Source organism: Molothrus ater, chromosome 8 (assembly GCF_012460135.2).
Source record: "Molothrus ater isolate BHLD 08-10-18 breed brown headed cowbird chromosome 8, BPBGC_Mater_1.1, whole genome shotgun sequence".
NCBI lineage: Eukaryota > Metazoa > Chordata > Aves > Passeriformes > Icteridae > Molothrus > Molothrus ater.
Window position 1 is genome coordinate 15,150,756 of NC_050485.2, and position 20,066 is coordinate 15,170,821.

Sequence of the window (20,066 nt, forward strand, 5' to 3'; positions counted from 1 at the left end):
GTTGGTGGAAGCGAGGGCGGCTGGCGCGGGGCCGCCATGGAGGGCGGCGGGAACTCCAAGGGCACCGGGCTCGGCGGCCTCTTCGGCGCCGGCGGGCTCGGCTACTCGCACGCCGACCTGGCCGGGGTGCCGCGTGAGTACTGGGGCGGCCGGCGGGGCCGGCCCGGGGGGGCGGTGTTCGCGCAGCGGCCGCTGCAGGGCCGGGCGGCCGGCCCCGGGAGCGGCGGCGGTGCCGGGAATCACGCGGCCCGAGGGCTCCGCCGCCGCCCCGCCGCGGGGGCCGCTCCCGACCGCCGGCACCTCCCGGGGGTGGGCGCCGAGGTGCCAGGCCTCGGGAGGGGGCCGCGTGTCGCGACGGGCGCCGGTCACAGGGACAGCGCGATCGCCTCGCCCCGGCCGCTGCCCGGAAAGGGGAACGGGAAAGGGGAGTTGCGGCCGGTGCCGCCTCTCAGGGAGTCGGGCAATTTATCGGCAGCATCTCCCCTCCTGCCACGCACGAGAGCTGCCCCTTTTTGCCTTACAGGATGTGAATTGTTGGCGTTAAAGTGTTCTGTGTTTTTTCCTTTTAGTAACTGGGATGAGCCCTTTGTCACCGTATTTAAACTTGGACCCCAAGTACCTAGTGCAGGTGAGAAGGGGGCGTGTATTTATCCTGTTGAACTCGATTTCAGTGTTTGCATAGTTACATGAGCACCTCAAACCTCCTGCAGTGCTGGGCTCTGTGTGCTGAAGCCTTGAACAGTGGAAAGCAGCAATTTTTTCAGTATTGTCCTTAATAAATCTTGAAGTGCTGTGACATCTAGAACAAAATGAGCACTGATGATGCAGAGGATAGGTAGGGCTGTTGTGTCAATGCAAGCCTGCTGCTGTTGGAAAGAGATCTCCCTCCCTGCCTTGAGGCAGAGAGCCCAACAGCACCTCACACAAGTGTCAGTCAGTAAGAGCAGCCAGAACCTCTCTCCTCTTTTCACGGATGAGTTTTCTGAACTGTGACAAGTTCCATCAGTTTACTGAGGTGTTCAGCCAAGCTCCAGACCTGATAACAGGCTTTGGCATCAGCAGCTGCACATTTCACATCACTGTCCTTATGTCATTACCCAGCTGAAGGGAGACCATCATGAAGTAAAATTTCCTGTTTTATTCTATAGAATTATGTAGCTGTCACACTTGCACATTTTAACATCAGTTGATATAAAACAAGGCCATCATAAGGAAAAAAATAATCAAGAAACGTGTCCCATTTTCATAAGTATTAACTGTAGCTGAAAATGTTAAAGTTAATCCAATTAGGATGCATGTCAATGATTTTATTTAGTTCGTGGTTTTCTGCATACATGGCTTATATTCTCTGAGAACATGAAGTTTTCTAGAATGAGCAGTTAAAGTTCAACAGTTGCATGGTGCCTGCTGACCTCTGTGCCTGGTTCCATGGTACCCTGGGTCACTGTTTCTTTGTAAGTGGGAGCTGTGCAGGCAGTTCAGGGGCCTAGAAGCTGTTGTAGTCTGGGTTACAATGCAGCATTCCCAGAAGGATAGAACACCACGGCTGTGTCTCTGGTGGCAGTGGGTTCAGTACTGTGGCTGCTGCTGTTGAGTGGTCAGAAAGAAGCTGAGATTATTTAGACTTTCTCCAAAAACACTCTCTAAAGTGGTTTTGTTCAGTTAGTAAGTTAGTATTTTTTCTGAGAATATGTTGGTGTTATGTCAAAAGCAGAATAGCAGGGATTTTGGAACAAAGTGTGTACTAAGAGATTTTTAGAAACAGAGATGTTTGCTTTAAATGCAGAGGTGTTGGCATTAGTGCCATGAAACACTTCTAAAAATACTTATTGATGTAACACTAGAGGCTGAGTCTGTGTTGTAACACTTCACTGCCCTTCATGTTTAGCTCTAGTGTGTTGTAGTAATAGCAAATTGCATTGAAATAAAAGGGAATTCCATTTTTTTTATCTGAACAAGTTGCCCATACAAGCTGTGAGGTCTCTTCCTTAGAGAATCACAAGACATGGGAATGGCTCTGAGTGCCCAGCACTGACTGACCTTTCTTTTAACAATGGGGGTTGCACTAAACAATCTCCACAGGGTCCTTGGGCTCTAAATACTGAAGGAAAAAGACATAGCTAATATTTCAGAGTATAAGAGGTCTTCCCATAATAACAAATGGTACACTGGTACTTGGTTACTTTAAACCCCACATTTTTGGTTGGTCCATGAGTGCAGGCATGGAACAAGCTATTTTCTGCAATGCTGTGTTGCCTGCAGCAGGTAACAGGTGTTATAAATGCGTGTGCCAGCCTTTGGCAGAAGCCTAGAGGATGGGCTTTGGAGGTTGCCTCTAGAAACTTAGATGTTACATGGACAAGGATTGCTTCATCTTGACTTTTGGGACAGTGGTGAAAACTGTTAGAAACTGCTAACTTGTGTAAACACTGAATTTCTCCATCTGTCTAGTTACAAGGAAGACAGAAACCATATTGTAGGTTTACTTTATTGATAGCACTATTCACAATTTTATGAGTTATTTTTTCTGTATTGCCATTCACATTCAGTGTCAAATGTGGGCCAGTAAAACCATTAGAATACATTTCCTTGAGCCTGCAGCTGTTGGAATCATGCATCAGTTAAACAGGGGTGGATAAAACTGTGACTGGAAAGCACAGAAGCTTAAAAGAGATCTGCTGCTTTAGCACCTTATCAACAGCAGGCATCTTCAGTGTCTGCTACTGAAGAAGTGCCTTGGCACACCTTATCTCTGCACAAATGCCAGTTTCTCTAGGCCACTTCGGTAGCTTTTTAGGCCACTGCTTTGCAAGAACACAAGTGTGTCCCTGTGGCAGAAAGATGGACAAGTGAAAAATTACCCAACCTCACATATTTCATGCCTGATCATCATTAGTTTTGAGCATATTCCTTGTGTTTTTCACATCCTTAAATAGGTCACTTATTTCAGTGTAAGAAAATACTTCTTTTCATAGTAAGGCAGTTTTTGTTTAGTATCAAAGTAGTGGGAAACTTAATGCATTATTGTATCAGACTGGGTTGCTCAGTGAGGAAACAGTGCTATGTAATCAGACAACAGGAATGTTTTTAGAAGGCTTATGTTGCCTGCTGCAAGTTGTAATTAAGCAAATAGTCATTGAAAACAAAAACAACCAACAACCCACACAGTATGAGTTCCTTGGCTGACTGATACAATTTATAAAAAGTTAACACAGCTAGGAAGAAAGAAACCACTCAGTCAATTGAACTTTTTACAGTCCTTTTCATGCTTAAAACAGTATACACGTGGTACATTCCATCTCTGTGCTACTGTAGGCAAGAATTTTCCAGAAATACTCATCCATCTTTAGTTTATTGCATGGATTAAAGAAAAAAATTAATATGGCTTACATTTTGAACTGGACTTGGAATATACAGAAGTATCTGTTTTTGTTTTCCCCCAGGATACAGATGAGTTTATCTTGCCCACAGGAGCCAACAAAACTCGAGGCAGATTTGAGCTGGCCTTTTTTACCATTGGAGGATGTTGTATGACAGGTAGGTAGTTGTGGTTTTCACTTTTCCCAGCTGTCCAGGTAACACCTATGCACTACAGTGATGGATGAGATTGGAAAGGTCTTGTTCTGCAAGACATTGGCTGCTCTTAAGTAAAGAGATACTTGATTTTAGTTTATACACTGAATTCTGTTCTCAGTATTTGCTTCTAGGATTGTTTATTCTTTTTCTTCTTAAAAAGTAATAACTGCTATTATTCCAACTAGGGGCAGCATTTGGTGCACTGAATGGTTTGAGACTTGGCTTGAAGGAGACACAGAATATGGCATGGTCAAAACCTAGAAACGTACAGTAAGTGTTCCATCTAAAAAAATGTACTTCTTAGTGACAGAATTGTTTCTTCCAGTTTGTACAAGGTTAGATCTGAATATACTGCAAAAATAAATTGTTTGGGTTTTTTTCTTTAATGGGGACAAATGGGAGTCAGTATTTGTCTTGATCAAGTTATTACATGTTTTTAGTTACAGTGATGTTCAGTTCAACCTTTTTGCTTTTTGTTTGGTCACAATTGGTGTGTCCTGTGACTTACCTTAAAAATTTGAGAAATCATTACTACTTTGATGTTTACTAAAAATCTACTTCAAAGTCAAAGCAGTTTTTATATGTAGAAGTATTCCCAGAAGCAGTAGTGTTTACTTGCAGCTATTTTTTGCTGTTATTTATCTGAGCACAAGTCTTCCTTCTTTCCCAAGCTTTTCACAAGCAGGACAAGATTCAAATGCAGAGCTGGGCCTGCCTGGATTTGCATTAGGGCTGACATTGGTGTGTGCTGCTGAGCAGGCATTGCAGGGGAGAGCTGTTCTGGGTTATGGATCCAGGAGCACCCATGGCATTGCTGTGTTTTCACCTTACCTGATTGTTTGAAAGAACACAGCAAAGACAGGAACATTTGTTTCTACAGGATGCCTCTTCTTAAAATAATGGCAGCTTAGACATAGCTATAGGAAAACCTAAGTGAGAGAGACATTGGAAACCAGAGGAACAGAACAACTGGGGGAAAGCAGGGGAAATTCTCACTCCCAGAATACTTTGGAACAAGGGAATTTTAGAAGAGTAACTTCATATTTCCTGATACAGTTTATATTGGCTCTGCTTCTTTTTAAATTGTTTCTATATTCATCCCTTTCTTTATCAAAATATTCACCACTATAATTATGACTCTTTCATAATGCTCTAGATTAACAGAATTGTATTTTAAGGTTTGGAATGAGCAGAGTTGGAGAAAGCCATGATGTTAAGCACAAACTTTGGCAGGTCAAGCCCAGGAGGTGGCAGTCAGTGCACACACTGCTCTTATCCTGGCTCTGCAAGGCAAAGGTCTGCTGAAGGTCATCACCTTCCAGCAGTGCATTAGGTTCTGGTTTTCCCTCATCAGGTGCAGAGAACAGACTTACTTAGCTAGATTTCTTCCAAATTTATCCTTAATGTACACAGATTTATTTCTTAATGAAATTTAATTTTGCTGTTATTCACTTGTCATCAAATACCTCACAGTAGACCATGGTTGTTAGCATTACTTATTCTCTTATCAATTCAGAATGAATATAAAATTAAAGGTGGGGGTTGTAATTAAGCAGAGATTATCAATAGCCTGGCTTCTCAGATTTTTTTTCCTCTTGTTTCAAAATAAAATGTTCCATTATTGTTTAGTTCATTGCCTAACCATATTCAGTAACAACCTCTGTCCTAATTAAAATGATGAAAAAAGGAAAAACAATAGAAAATTGAATCAGAAGGAACATAAAGCAATTAAGTATCAGACATTAATTTAAACTTAAGTTCCAGTGGTAGTCAGCTGTCCAGAGCAATACCATGCCTGTGATGGTGTTACACTGCTGGGAGATAAAGATCAGTCATTTCTTCTGGCTGCTGTTGTCACCGTTCTGGAGACAGCTGGTAGCAGTAAGAAGTGGCACTGTGCTTCTCTGAGAGCGCACTAAGGGTTCTCTTTTCCTCTTGAGTGCTAGTCTGGAAGCCTACACGCAGAGCAGACACACAGACACACCTCTTGGCCTTCTGCTGGGTGGACAGATGGGGTTGGAAGGGACTGAATCTTCCCTTCCTGACTTACTGCAGTCCAGACTTGCTTTTTTGCCCACAGCATTTGCTCAGGCATCCCCACACTCCCTGCCACATGCTCCATGTAGAGGAGCACTGAGGCTTTCTTGGAGACCTTTCACCAGCTAAGTCTGCATAAGTGTGTCAGTTATTCCTGGAGCTGTGTGTGCTCACCATGTAAGGAAGGACAACTTGGGTTAGAAAGTCATTTGAAGGGAAGAGATTTGAGTCTTGGGCAGGGTCAAGAGACAAAGATTTTCTTAAGACTTGACAGGACTGAATATTTGCTTTCAAAAGCTTTTAGTTCATCATTGCAGTTTTGTTAACCACATATATAGTGTAAACACACAAGCTCTACTGTCATAAACACTGCCTTGATGTAAACACAGAGTGCTAAAGGTTTTCATACCTCTTTAACTCCTTTATAGAATTCTAAATATGGTGACAAGGCAAGGAGCATTATGGGCTAACACTCTGGGATCACTGGGTAAGTAAAGTCATTCCTTCATAGGGAAAGCAACTTAAAGTTGGAATTGTGGAAAAGTGTATTTGTGTATTATCTGAATGAGAGTGTTCTCTAAATTTTCATTATTAAATCCATCAGGAAAAAAGTGCAGGTTTCTTTCTTTGGGGGCTTGAGGGTATTTCAGTAGACATGAAAATGGAAATTAAAGGCTGAAATAGGATTTGCAGCATAAGGAGCCAAAAGCCTTTAATTAAAACCCAAAATTTTTACTGTATTATAAAAATTATTATATTTTTTACTGTATTAAAATTATAGCTATATCAGAAATAACTAGAAATTACAGATAGTGTTTATGTGTTAATAAATTCCAATTAAATTACAGCTTAAATTAAAAAAATATAATTTAATATTTCTGAAATCGCTTTAATAGCCTACACTGAGACTCTGTGGTCATGTGATCAACTGCCTAATGTTTGTTTCCTGTTGAAGTCAACCAAATGTTCATGTGAAGAAGAAATGTGATAGTCAATACAGAGATTTATCCTTTAAATGATGGTACATTAGCAAGAAAAATCACACATGGTACCACTGACTCTAAACCTAAATGGTGCTTATAACTAATGTGGGTTAGGAAAAAAGACAAAAGAAAATGACCAATAGCCTGAGGTACAAGAAAAAAACTTGTATGAACTGAGATTTGGGTGGGAGGGAGCTGTGGAATAAAATCACAGTTGCCTCAGAAAAACAAGGTTATTTCATAAAAGTCAGTGAAATAACGAATGCCCTAGAAATTACACAGTTTTTTACCTCCCCCAGAATCTTAAAAAATGAAAACTGATGCAGTAACTTTAAAGGAGATATCCAAAATTGATTAGATTATTTTGAAGAAAAATAATGATGGAACTTGTTGTCCTACAAAGTTAGAGTTGGCAATATTTAAATCAGAGACTGCATCCTGTTATAACCCAGTCTACATCTGTTTGACTTTTGAGAAATGCATCAAAGTATAGGCTAAGTTGCATGGATGACATTTATTTCATTCTTACTTCTGAAGAGCAGATTAGCTGCCATTTAATTTAAGCATTAGCTTTTGAGACATTTTATAGAGGGCAAGGTTAGAGAGAGGATTCTGAGCTACAGCAAGAAAGGCATTTTTTTCTATAAGCAATGCATATGGTTGCCTGCTGAAATTTATTGAGCCTTTTTTGTTTGGATATTTTTCTTTTTTTTTGTTCCAAGTCTAACGAAAACATGTCTGAGAGCTGAGATGCAGGCACAGTGCAGTTCAAGGTTTCATTTGAGTGACATATTAACAGGTTTTTCCAGCTGTGTTTGAAGAAAGATTACTCAAGAAAATGTTTGTGCATTCCAGTAACAAATTGTTATTTTTCTTACAAAATATGGCCTCCAAAATCACAGAGTTAAGCAGAACTTTATTTTTGGGATTCTGGTAGACCTCTTTCTTGTCCTAGCTACCAGAGAAATTCCTTTCAAGGAGCTGAATTATTTTTGCATCTTACTTTACCTTGTGCAGCCTTACTGTACCTCAGAGATTCTTTTTGTCACTAGTGACAGTTTTTGTCATTCTGTTCCTGAACAGAGGCAACATCTGTGTGGAACTGTTTTTAACAGTTATGTTGAGTTCAGCTTTTCCTTCCCTCGTTGCTAATCTGCTTGCTGCTAAGAAAAACTGAAATACCCTTGCCTGTGCTGAATGGAGAACGATGCTGCTGTTCACTCATTGACAGCATTGTGGTTGCTTATGAAGGATTTACTGCCTTTTAGCAGAAGGAAAGATTTCAAATTCTTGGAGGGCAGGAACAAATCAAATGCCATGGTCTTTATCACTTCAAAATGATGACATACTCTACTTTTCTTTGCAGCATGAAATATGAGTGTATCATGAGGGGTGAGGATGGGGGGGAGGGGTTTCCTCTCATCAAAATGTATAACTGATAAATGCATCCATGCTAAAAAGCCCATGCATTTCTCTTTCCAGTCTATTCCAGCACAGTCCCTAAAGTTATCCCAAAGAAAAAGGCCCTCTAGGGATAAAGATTTCATGCACAAGCAGAGGTGAAACAGCTGTAAATGTCAAATCCCAAGCATTCTAATAGTCATTTTAAAAAGAAACAAAGCCCATTGTACTCCAGCTCTTGGTGGTATGATCTGAATTCTGTACTTAACTCACATTTCATCACTGTCACACATGGACAGCAATTTTCTCTACATAGAAAGTCCCTGGGTTTAGTTTCATGTCATCCACAGAGGACAGAATGAAACTGCCAGTACAAATTTAAACACTGAATTTTGAAACAAATTTGAACTAGCAAAATAGGCTTAAACTTCAGTCAGTGCTTTAAGCACATACTGTCATGAAAAATGCTACTTTATAACCAAACTGTAGCTTGAGAAAGAAGAAATAGCTATACAGGAAGAGATTTGGAAAAGAAACACCAAAGATGGGATTTTGCAGAGGATTCCCTTCAAATAAGCAGAAAATCTCTTCTTCAGAAGCATAGTCTAAATAACTACACAAAGCCTGGATTCTAAGCTTTCGGCCTCAGACCATGGAAGGTTTTTTAATATTTTTTTTTTCCTCAGCTCTACTTTACAGTGCATTTGGAGTCATCATTGAAAAGACACGAGGTGCAGAAGATGACCTGAACACTATAGCTGCTGGAACCTTGACAGGAATGCTATACAAAAGCACTGGTAGAGTAGCAAAATATTTCTCCTTTTCCCTCTCCTGTGCTTATCCTAGTTATTAGGATTCTCATGACTTTTACTAAATACTGTCCTGCTCTCAAAATTGACAATGTAAAAAAGAATATTAGCTCAATGTCCCCTAACCCACAATGCTTTTCACCCAGCTAAGGCTACCTAAGGAAAACTTGCACTAAAAAAAAAAAATCAGCTGAATTAAATTTGATTCTTTGCAACTGCACAGGAGTGACAGTAACCATGAGAGCCAAATTATGACTGTTGTACATATATACTGAAGAAACAGTCATTTATTTCCTTAGGTATATGGTGAGGTTATGGTGTAAAATACATACCCACCTCATTCCTAGCCATGTTTTCAACAAAAGCAGGAATAAATGTAGTTGTTTCTCAAGTCCATGAGTTGGATGCAGGCAAATGGGAACTACCTTGCAAAGTGAATGGGGGCAGGGAAGGAAAACACAGAACACAGAGATTGATTGCATGAACATGAAACTAAAAGTGATCCATGTGACAGTAATTCACATGATAGTGGTACCTGGAGCTGCAAAAACCCTACACACAGGGAAATTGGTGTATTTATGAAATAATTGCTTAGGTTTTCATGAAACTATTGTCTTGGGATAGGATTCTAGTCTTTGCATAGTGGTCAAAACCAACAAAAAAGGTTATTTGAGAGCAGCATGGATTTAAGGTGAGACTGCTGATGCAAACTGAATTGTTTGCAGGAGAGAGGGTCTGACCTTCATCAGCAAAATGGCTGCCAACACATGTTCCAAGCTTAACCATTGGAGCTATCATTTCTAGAGGATTGCTGGGTACCACAGGTTGACATTAGCACATGGAAAAAAGTTTTATGCTTTAAGTTACTCAGTAAATGTTTGACTGCATGACTCACCTGCATTTTATGGAGGACATAATACAAGAACTGACCTATGTACTTTTGCATATCTGACTGGGCCTCAGTGTCTGAACAGTGTTCCTGAAGGCCTGCCTTTTTTTTTTAGGGTAAACAGTTTGAGTAACTCTATTTTCCTGATGGCTTAGACTACCTGAAGCCACAAATAATTGGCTGGAACAGCCTTCATAAATATGAGATTCTTAAGTTTGCAGGGGCACATTGCTCTCCTGTAATCCATTTCTTCCTTGGGATTTCATGAGAGATATAACAGATTACCAAGAACAGCTGGAAAGGGTAGCATATAGAAGCCTAATATTTTCTGTAGGAGTTTATTAATAAGGAGAATTGTCATCTAATAATTGAGCAGAGGCATCCCCCTTCCAGAAGTATAGAGCTGGCATTATGTGTAATATTTTTTTGGCACAGTGCAACCACAGTTAACTACTCCAGTCACATGCACAGTCATCTGACACTACTAAGGTTTTTATTACCAGAGCACAGTGGGACATTTGTTTTGTAACACAAGATCTACAGAGCTAATGGCAGTCCTTATAAAGGCAAATGAAGTCAGTAAATCTCTATTCATGACAATATTGTATTTCAAGTGTGTGTTGTGCCTATGAACCATAGGGCAGAGAAACTGCTGCCTCTATCACCTTATGCCAGAGCACCCTTTCTTATTCTGTATGGTAAAACTTAAAATGTCTGCCTTGACACTGCATCAGTGTATATGTTTACCTCAAAACCTGGAATATTTAAACCATATTTAAACCATGCAAAAGATCAGCACACATCTGACACATCCAGACTGTAATAATTACTGTGCTACATGGAATGCCATGATGTGTTGGCATTAAGAAAAGGAAAATGTAAAAGCTTTCAAGGACACTGAGTTTCAAATCTCCATATTTCAGTGTCATATAGAAGCTCACACAAACATGCCACTGCAAATTAAGGCTGCTCTGTAGTCCACAAGGGGTGGATAGCAGGTAGTGCTATTCAAACACTCAGATTTCCCACTTCCATCATTCCTGCTTTGTAAAGAGATCAGACTTAAGAAGAAATGGGATAATGTATGGCAGGTCTTTTATTATAGCTTCATGCTTTACCACAGCACTGATGGAGGAATCACATCAGAATCCATTCTGCGCTGAAAAACACTCCTGTGAACACTGCAAAGCCTAGACTGAATTTCTGAAACCAATGATTAGGCATCTGATGAGTGGACAGGAAAAAAAAAACAGCTGGGAAGACTTTGTGAAGGCTGAGATTGGTTGCCCCAAAACTGGTCCCAGTTTTCACAATTTGTCCTTGTAGAAGTGTTAATCATTACCAAAATGGCAGCAGTCAAACAGAACCTGCACGTTCTAAAGCCATTGATTGGGAGCACTTTTGTGTAAAGCTACTTGACACAGCTTGTGTGGGAGAAGATCAGAGAGGTTTGAAAGCTCTGCAAGTGAGGACAGTGGCAGTTCAGCCCCCTCCCTGCATTCAGTGGCAGTGCCATCACTCACTGAGACTCCCACTGCAGTGACTGAGGCAGTTCAGCCCCCAGTAACAGCAGGTGATGGCTGGGCCCATCTCAGCATGGCTTAGGTCAAAAGACACCTCTGCAGTGGGAATGGAGAACTGATGTGGGGATTTTGGAAACACCTTCTGCTTCATTCATCTGACCAAAGTGATCTCCAGCTTTCACATTTGTTTAAATTTAATGCCACAATTACTGACTAGATTTTAGCCCAAATGCAGCAATAAGAGTACATATTAATTTGTTACACCAGTCTTACAACTTCATGGGAGCAATTTTTTGAGCTCACCACTAAACTTCTACCCAGAACATTCAGTTTGGGTAACAGTTAGAAAAAAACCCTTTGGGTTCCTCTGCCAGTGGCATATGCAATAGAAATGTTACAGCAACTCAGTCAATTCAAGTTTTGCTAAAAGAGGGTCTGATATTCTAAGTCCACAAGGATGGCTTTTCCATTTAATAAGATACTATTTATTCTTTAATTTTAAGCAAAGGCAAAAATTAGTATCTGTTATGCCATGTTTTTTCTGATAAATGTTACAAAGGACAAACATATCTTAAAGCAAATGTTTAGCCTCCTTGCATGTGCTTTCAACCTCTTTTCTAAACCAACCATCTTTATTTGGTTTTCTTATCATTGTATTAGTCATGAAAGCAGCAAACCACCAAACAAAAATGATTGTCACTGTGCACTATGTCACTGTTACACCCTCCCACCATGAAAATAAATGGCTCCAGTTGTCACAAAGGGACAGGGGCTGAGGCTCCTGCACTCCTCCCCAGGCATGCAGATTGATCACTCAGGAAAAGATGAACTAGCAAGACTTTGGCCTGACCTAGTGTGACAGCAATTAATTTCTCACTGGAATTCCTGACAGACTTCAGTAAGCAAAAAAAGTTAACCAACCTTTGCCTCTTATCTGAGGGTTACACAGGTTGTAGATGTTCTTTTTCTTGGATAATTTTTTTCCTCTCTTGAGGTTAGGGGTAACAGCAGAAAAAGTAAACTAATTCTTTGGACAAACTAAATTTACTTTTGTGCAGTAGGACCCAATCCTAAGTACAGCATCTTCTGCCTTTGGAGCAATAGATGTTATATAATTTGGTACAGAAAATGGTGTGTCTGGAAAGCCAGGAACTGCATGCTAGCAATAGCTGAAGGGAGCAGTTGTCATTTTAAGGCCTCAGAACACAACCCTGAAAAGCCAATACGTTATGAATTAGGAAGGGCTGAATGTTTCATTGCCAGCAGTAAGATCTGGTGGGAGCTAAAGATCAGTTTTGTGACATCCTGTGGGTAGTTAAGGGCAGCTGTGTTAGCTGACAGCTTCTTGAGCTATAAAAAGCCTGTTCTCTAAGCCCAATGAATGTTTTTCTTTGGGCCAGACAGGGCTATTTTCTCATTTCTCTTGGCTGGAGATGGGGAAGAGGTTTTTAGGGACTGCTGTAGGTACAGTCTAGGATATCTTACTTTTCTGCAGTATTTGGGGAAAAGTTAAGAACTTGCTTGTCATCCCTTAAGTTAAGGGCTGTGAGACATTTTGGAAATTTAAGAACCCCTTTTAACATAACATGTCTATAGGATTATCAATCAAATGATGTTTAGAGAAAGGATTTTTTTAAATCTGAAATAAGGAAGAGGTTAGGACAATGTACAAGCAGCACTACAAGTAACAGCTTGTTGAGGCTTTCTTAGTTATTGAGGACTGATGTCTAAGAGTATGTGTGGCCACTGAAGCAGTGCTGCCCAGCTCTGCTAGCCAGGAGCAGTGAACTCAGAGCTGCAGGGATTTGCAGAGTTTGCAGGTGCCATTCATCTACAGTAGCTGAAGTAGCCTCCTATCAGTCAGGTGCTGCTGCTTTCACTCGGCGAGAATACAGCAAATTTTAATCATGTTTGCAAAGTAACCTCAACAGCTCTAGTACTTCCAAACCAGTAAATTGAATTGTAGATTCCTACTGTTTTTTCTAATTTAGGTTTCATACCACAGTAACTACAGGAAATGTTCCCCCTTTCAAGCTTTGTTGTTTCTGTATTCTAAGCACAATACTGCCTTAGCTGCAGCAATATGAAAATGGAAGATGCTTTTCTGGAATATGTCTTGCTTCCAAATAGAACTCTTTCAGTTTCCTCATTAATTTCTGCATCCACAGACTTCCCCACTACTTACAAGATTTCATGAAATGAACCCCATGGAGCAGAAGGAGGAAACTCTTCTGATACTTTCTAATGACATCAGGCCACCCACAGGGTTCAAGCAGATGACTGCTTGATGGTTCAGATGGTCTGGTTACTGAGCTTGAATTTGGAGCAAAACTGAGATTGCCTTGGACACTTGAGTTGAGCCCTTTAAACCATTTAAAAGTATTTTTGTTCCTGAAGGCCTGGCAGGAAGAGAAGCTGTTTTCATTCAGAGTATCCAAGAGAGATTGAAAGACAGAAAACTAATCACAATTTAAAGATTATTCTTCTATTGTTTGGCATAAGTGGGTCTGAGGTTTTGGTGAAAGTATTTGGAATGCCTGCTATTGGATAGTTCTTGCTTTAAACTTTCCAGGAACTATCCCAGGACATTGGAATAACATTCTGAAAGAGACAGTAAAGTCTAATGGTTCTAACCATGGTTCCCTCATGGTTTTACCTACTGGACAGGTACAGCTCAGTGTTAGGTGTGGCTCCTGCAGTGCTGAAATGCAGAGCTGTGCTGTTGCAATGCTGTGAGCCATGGCACAGTGTAAGCTGGAACCTATTGAAATGAGGGAGGGACAATACTTGGAGGTGGAAGGGTGCAGCAGCTAAAGCCAGAGAACTAATTTCCCATTTAGGGAGCATCAGATGTACCTTTGGAAACCCACAGCAGTTATCAACTCTTGTGCAAGGTGCCTGATCTCTAAATACCTGCTTCCAGAAGTGTCTGTCAGCTGGAACCCTTATCTTACTGGGACATGCAAGATTAGGGGCTCAGGGCCATGTTTCAGCAGGGCTTGTCAGGGCAGACTTGGTATCAAAGGCTTGCACAGAGTGATTGCAGAGGAGGGGTGGGAATGTGTTCTATCATGCAAACACAGCTGGGATGGGAGTGGAGAGTTTCTTTTTCATTTTTGTTAACAAGTTAATTTTGTCAGAGGCCCTAAGATTTTCTGCCCAGCAGCAGGGCTGTGTTCTCAAGTGCATTACTGTTTGAAGTCTGCCACATATTTACTCAAAGGTAGTTCAGAAATCAGGAGCAACTGCTACCAAAAAAAATCCAACCCCCCCCCCCCCCCAAGATTTTGTAGCAGAAGCATAGTATAGACACACTGGTAAAGGAACACTTCTTGCATGTTTTCCTGGATATTTTCTCTCTCGGTCATGCACCTATACCAACTGCACAAGTTTAGTACACTGTTCATGAAACATCTCCAGCAATGTCCCTAAGTTGTCTGCAGGCCTGCAGATGGCTTTAGGCCCTGTGGTTGACTTTTGCCAGTGGGTTCAGGGCTGCCATCCTTACCTGGCTGGCTCAGCACATGACAACACCAATATCTGCTGCAGTAGGAGCAGCACATCTAAAGTCCTTATACGTGGATGCTAGAAAACAGCTCAGTGACCTGAGTTTAAGATGTCACCTTTCTTGTAGAGCCCTGACTTCACAGAATCTGCAGCCAGGCTTCATCATCCTTCAACTACCTGTTCTTGCACAGGAAGAATAGGATTTTAAGGGGAAAGGAGAGGAATTGAACCTGGGGGGTAAGGAAAGAGCCCATGGGAATAGTCATAGTTCTGTAGTGCATCACATTCTGTGGGGCTGTTCCACGTTTCCTGGTACACCTGATGCTCATGAGCCCCCTTTGGGTGTTCCTGCTGTGATCTCTTGAATCCCAATATGAACAGCGGAAAATTGGGCTCTAATGTTGTATTCATTTACCCCAGCAGGAATGAGGAGTCAGTATTTTTACAGATTATCTCAAATACTTGTTTTCCACAAAGTGTCCTTTAAATTTCACCTGTGGCTTTTTGCCAGACACTGCTTGCACATGGTTAGTTTTGTGTACCCAGCTGCAAGCCCTTTTTATGAAAAGCTTTTTGTGCAACAAATTCAGGATCAATTAGCAAACACAGAACATCTACATTTGCTTTCCTAAATGCTGATTTAGGCACATAGATCATATTCAGTAAGGCTTTTCTTAGAGCTGTTGAATTCCCAACAGTTACAGCAGTGAACTCAGCCTTATACCCTAAAAAACCTCTCAAATTGTCACAGCTGGTCTGGCAATGAAGTTTCTAGAAACTGTGGCTAGATATGGCTTCTAATACCAAGTCCCACTTCTGCCGCTTCTTGGTTTCATTGCATGCCTGGGCAGTACAGCGAGGTTTAACAACTCCAGTGAAACCCATTTAACCTTGCAGCACAGGTAACACAGTGTCAGTCTAGCTGATGCCAACAGCTTGTTTCCTCTCTAAAAGCCTAGAGGCAATTCTGTGAGACAGCTTTATGACCCATAATGAAAAGGAAAAAATAAACCCAAACACAATCTCTCTGATTACTGAGGTGCGTTTGTTTTGAGGTTTGAGGAACCCGAACTGCCCTGCCAGTTTCTCCAGTAAAGCAGGCAGGGTTTTTTATCTTGCTGTCAGCAAAACTGGCCTTGTTCTATACACTGTACACATTATCTAGCTTGGTTCAGCTGCAATGATAAACATTGCAGAATCAAACTCTCTGAAGTTTTCCTAGCACTGAGGGTCATACTCCCAGGTGCTCTGTGCATTTATAGTGCATTCTGGGAGCTCTGCTGAAGGCACAGAAGTGTTTTGCTGTTTAGTAAAAGCAGCAGAAGTCTCTTCTTGTGCCCCTGTACAGCCCAGTCCTCATGTGGATGCTGTGGACACAGGATGCCACCTGACTCCCAGCTCCAGCCAGGTGCACTACCTGCAGGCAGTAGCCAAACTTGCCCTGTATTTCTGCCTTACACTAATGTGCTCACCAGCACCTTAAGACTTTAATCACCTGTGTGACTCAATTTTTACCATTGCAAGGTGATAGTTCTGATTATTAATAAAAGAATAAAGAAAGCTGTTCAATGTACACCATAGTAAATACTTGCCAGTTAATCCCTTTCATCTACTTCCTATTTTTTAATCAAAAAGCTTTAAAATTCCAAAGACACAGGAGCAGTGATAGGTTTTGCATGATGGCCCTAATGGATCTCTGGAGCCCACTGTTACGCCCATATCGGCTGTTGTTTTATTCACTTATTTCCCTCCTGCTCCTTCTCATTCTGCCCAGAGCTAATTATCATAATTGAAAACCTGGAGGAGAACATGTCTATCTGTAAAAACAAATGTAAAAAGGACAGATAGAATAGTAGGACTTGGGAAAAGCCATCTTGGCTTCCAGTGCTCTGTAGTGGTTCCCTGAAGCAGTGGTGCTAACACAGTTTGAGAGGAAGCTGTTCCAGCAGAATTAGTGTGAGTGACCATGAGCCTGGCAACAGGTTTGAGAGGAAAGCAGAAAAAGCACAGGGACCCTTACTGGAGAGTTACTCAAGAAAGGGCTGTTCATTGAGATGCCTCTGGATTTAAACAGCTTTTTGGAAGTTGCTGTTCACTGACCATTTCCTGACAGTAACACTAACGATAGCAATGTGTTTGTTCCTTGCAGGTGGAGTGCGCGGGATAGCACGAGGCGGGATCGCGGGCCTGACGCTGACGGGCCTCTATGCCCTGTACAACAACTGGGAGCACATGAAGGGCTCCCTAGCCCGGCAGTCCCTGTGAGCAGGGCAGAGGACACGCTTGCTTAGTCACCAATCAAATCAGTTGTGAGATCTATCTGGTGCCCCTTGCTATTTTATTTACAATTAGTGTGAAACTGATGGAAGCTGTGCTGGGAGGAACCTCTTGACACCATGTAGCTGGACTGGCCCTTCCTGCCAGCCAGTTGCTGGAGAGGCAGCAATATTTGTTGGACCTGCGAGTGACCAGAGCGGCCACCGAGACAGTGTCTCCTGGCCAGAGCTGCCAGGCATGTTGGGCCCCCATAGCTGATCCTGCTCACTGCCAGGTTGGCTGGGTCCTGTAAGGTCTGTGTCCATGGAGCACTCCCTGCAGTCCCAGCAGCACAGCCCCAGTAGCCATGGCACAGGCAGGGCTTGCTATTCTGACAGCACAAGACAAGCTAGCAAAAGGGACATCATCAGAATAAAAAGGGTGGTACTTACTCAAACCCATTTCTATCCTTTGCTCTTCCTGCCACAAAAGCATTCTGCATCCAGTGACCTATCTATGGATTCATTTTAAAGGACCTGTGGTGAAATCCTGGGGGAATTGGTGGGCGAGGGGAAGCGTACAAGCAGGCTGATGACCTCCTGATGATGTTACAGTAAGGCATAGCAGGGCTTGACTTTACTCTCTTATTTGCTCTAACAAATTGGTTGTTTATGGATGAAATACAGTTGCTGTTGCAGAGCAGCTGCCAGTGGATTATCAAAACATTTGGGTGCTCCAATATCCCAGAACTCATTTAGCCAACAATTAGAAACCTAAGAGTATAAAGACTGCACTCATTACCAATTACAGGACTTTAATTAGCAAGAAACTTTTTGTCTGAAGTACCATATGTAGGTTATTGGCAGAACAAAGACTATGATGAACCTACGTGTTCTCCTACAGTGTTAAATTTAAACCGTGTACCAAGTATCATTGGCAGATAAATTAAACAGTAAGTTGGGAATTAGTTCAGTAATTAGAGTTACTGTGTAACAACTAATTCCTTACACATTTAAATAATTAAACAGGCAACTTATTGAAGAGGTCTGAAGACAGAGAAGGCAGAGCAAGAGAAAAACAGGAAACTCAATGGTCAGCAGACAGTATAATGCAAACCAAGTTTACATTTGAGTTTTTGCTACTGAAACAGCTCTTAATAATTATATTGCATACACCAAAATAAAAACCAACAAAAGCAGTAAAGGGAAGGTGGTAGCTCTTACCTTCTCCCAAGAAGAAATGTCACTTTGCTGTGAAACCTCACTGGTAGCAAATAACCAGTGAGACCAGCTTTTTATAGAGCAAGTGCTCCAGCTAACGAGCCATCGCAGGTGAACTCAATTTGCTTTGCTTGGCTACCAGGTCACATTAGTTGTTTTTTGCCAGCACTTAATGTGGCATAAAGGAAGCAGACTTTTCTCACCTACTGTGTCAATGCTGCTTTTTTTAAGCCTTATGTTCCACAATTCCATAGTGCTCTGCATGTTGTTATTGTGGTGTGAGAGCTGGACTTCCTTCCTAGCATGCATTTTTTGAGGGCTGTACCAACAAAGAAACTGTTCCCCCACTTCCAGGCTGCAGAGGGGTGATGTGGGCTCCATCTGCACAGCACTGTCACATGGGACATCAGGAAAACAGGTGTACTTTCTTCTGAGCTTTTTCTCTCCCCACTGGCATCAGTGAGTTCCTCCCCTGCATGTTTCCTGGTCACCATTGATTGGATTTGTGTTCCTGCACTCTTCACCACGCTGGATGAAGGATTGAGAACTGCTTTGGGGGTTGATGAGGGGCAGGGGTGGCTTTTTAAATGTCAGGAACTCTGCAATGTATCTTAGGCTTTCTTAAGATTTTTCAGGACTACAATGTGACCCAGGAACTGTCTGCCCTGATTGAAGTGGGTAAACCATGAAGCTTAACAAATTTATTTCCTTCTTCAAGTACATTGGAGATAATATAGAAAGAAGCCTTTTCAAGTTCATAGTTAGCACAGCCTTAAGGCTAGCCTGAGTCTTGGACAACTTAGCACGGTATCTGGTCTGCAGTGTGCTCACATTTCCTGGAAGTGCTCACTTCAAGGGCAGAGCTGAGAGCATTTTTCTGAAATAGCTGTGTTACAGCTGTTAAATGGTTTGGTTCATAATCTGTTTGTAGCTTGAGCTATGAAACACAACCAGCACAGAGGCAGCAGTGAGGGAGGTGAATTGTATGATACAATACAGAGAACGCGTTTACAATATTCTGTGTCATGGCGTACTGCATTCACAATTTACTGCAAATTAAAGTTGCTACTTTAAATTGACCAAAAATATATCCAAGTTCAGTAGGAATAAAAGGATGTAAAATCAAGTTGAAAACAGAATTTGGCTCAAGTTAGAGCGCTCCCATGCAGTGTTACATAAATGTGAGTATGGGAGACCTTGACTGTCTTGGAAGAGCAGGGTTTTGGTGCCAGTTGTGGTATCTTTGCTGATAGATCCAAGGCAGCTTTGCTGTGGCTCCAAGTAAGGGAGCTGAGACAGCAGGTGTAATGGAAGGGTTTTGAGTCTTGTGAAGATGGTTCTGGTTAATCTTTGGAACAGAAAGGCAAATCCACTTACACCATTCCCTGTCAGCAGGTGACTTCTGTTAGGATTGGAGGAATTTGTTAAACAATCACTACTTAGGTTGGGACTCTCTGGGCACCCTGAAGCAGAAGCAGCTTCTGAAAACAGGAGGCAAATATGTGTTAGGGCAGAAAAACTATCCTGTGTTCATAGTCTGTTTCCTGTGACCTAATCTGGGACTTCAAAAGGAGGGGGGAAATCCTTTGTATGCTTTAACAGAAGGTTACCCCTGCACTTAATAAATTCTAGATAGGAAACTGGAATGTTTTAAGTGGAGCTTTGTGCACTCTGTGGGTATTGGTCTGTGCTGTTCAATGCCAGCCAGTGCAGGGACACCAGAGGGTACCCCAACCCTTTTTGGGACTTTCCTAGCATGGTTAATACCCGCTCTGTGCTCCTCATAGGTATTTCCTCCTCTGTCAGCCCCCCTCTCTCCCTGCCTTGTGGGAACAGCTGCCCCACTGACTCCATGGTTGCTCTGA

At 41.9% G+C, this 20,066-nt stretch overlaps 1 protein-coding gene and 1 non-coding gene across 2 annotated transcripts; both read left to right on the plus strand.

Moving 5' to 3' along the window:
* Position 1: 1 nt before the first annotated feature.
* On the plus strand, positions 2–19,847 carry TIMM23B (translocase of inner mitochondrial membrane 23 homolog B). Its single transcript, XM_036385788.2, has 7 exons — positions 2–133; positions 570–628; positions 3,444–3,537; positions 3,762–3,846; positions 6,042–6,100; positions 8,684–8,794; positions 16,875–19,847. The coding sequence occupies exons 1-7, from the start codon at positions 37–39 to the stop codon at positions 16,988–16,990; spliced, it is 621 nt and encodes a 206-aa protein (XP_036241681.1). The 5' UTR covers positions 2–36; the 3' UTR covers positions 16,991–19,847.
* On the plus strand, positions 5,336–5,538 carry LOC118688605 (small nucleolar RNA SNORA74). Its single transcript, XR_004980487.1, has one exon. It is a non-coding gene; the product is annotated as a small nucleolar RNA SNORA74 (small nucleolar RNA).
* Positions 19,848–20,066: the final 219 nt, after the last annotated feature.

Excerpts from the sequence above, each read along its gene's own strand:
- TIMM23B (XM_036385788.2), top strand. The coding sequence starts at position 37 with ATGGAGGGCGGCGGGAACTCCAAGGGCACCGGGCTCGGCGGCCTCTTC. Across the intron at positions 134-569 it reads CGACCTGGCCGGGGTGCCGC|TAACTGGGATGAGCCCTTTG; the intron begins GTGAGTACTGGG and ends TTTTCCTTTTAG. Across the intron at positions 8,795-16,874 it reads AATGCTATACAAAAGCACTG|GTGGAGTGCGCGGGATAGCA; the intron begins GTAGAGTAGCAA and ends TGTTCCTTGCAG.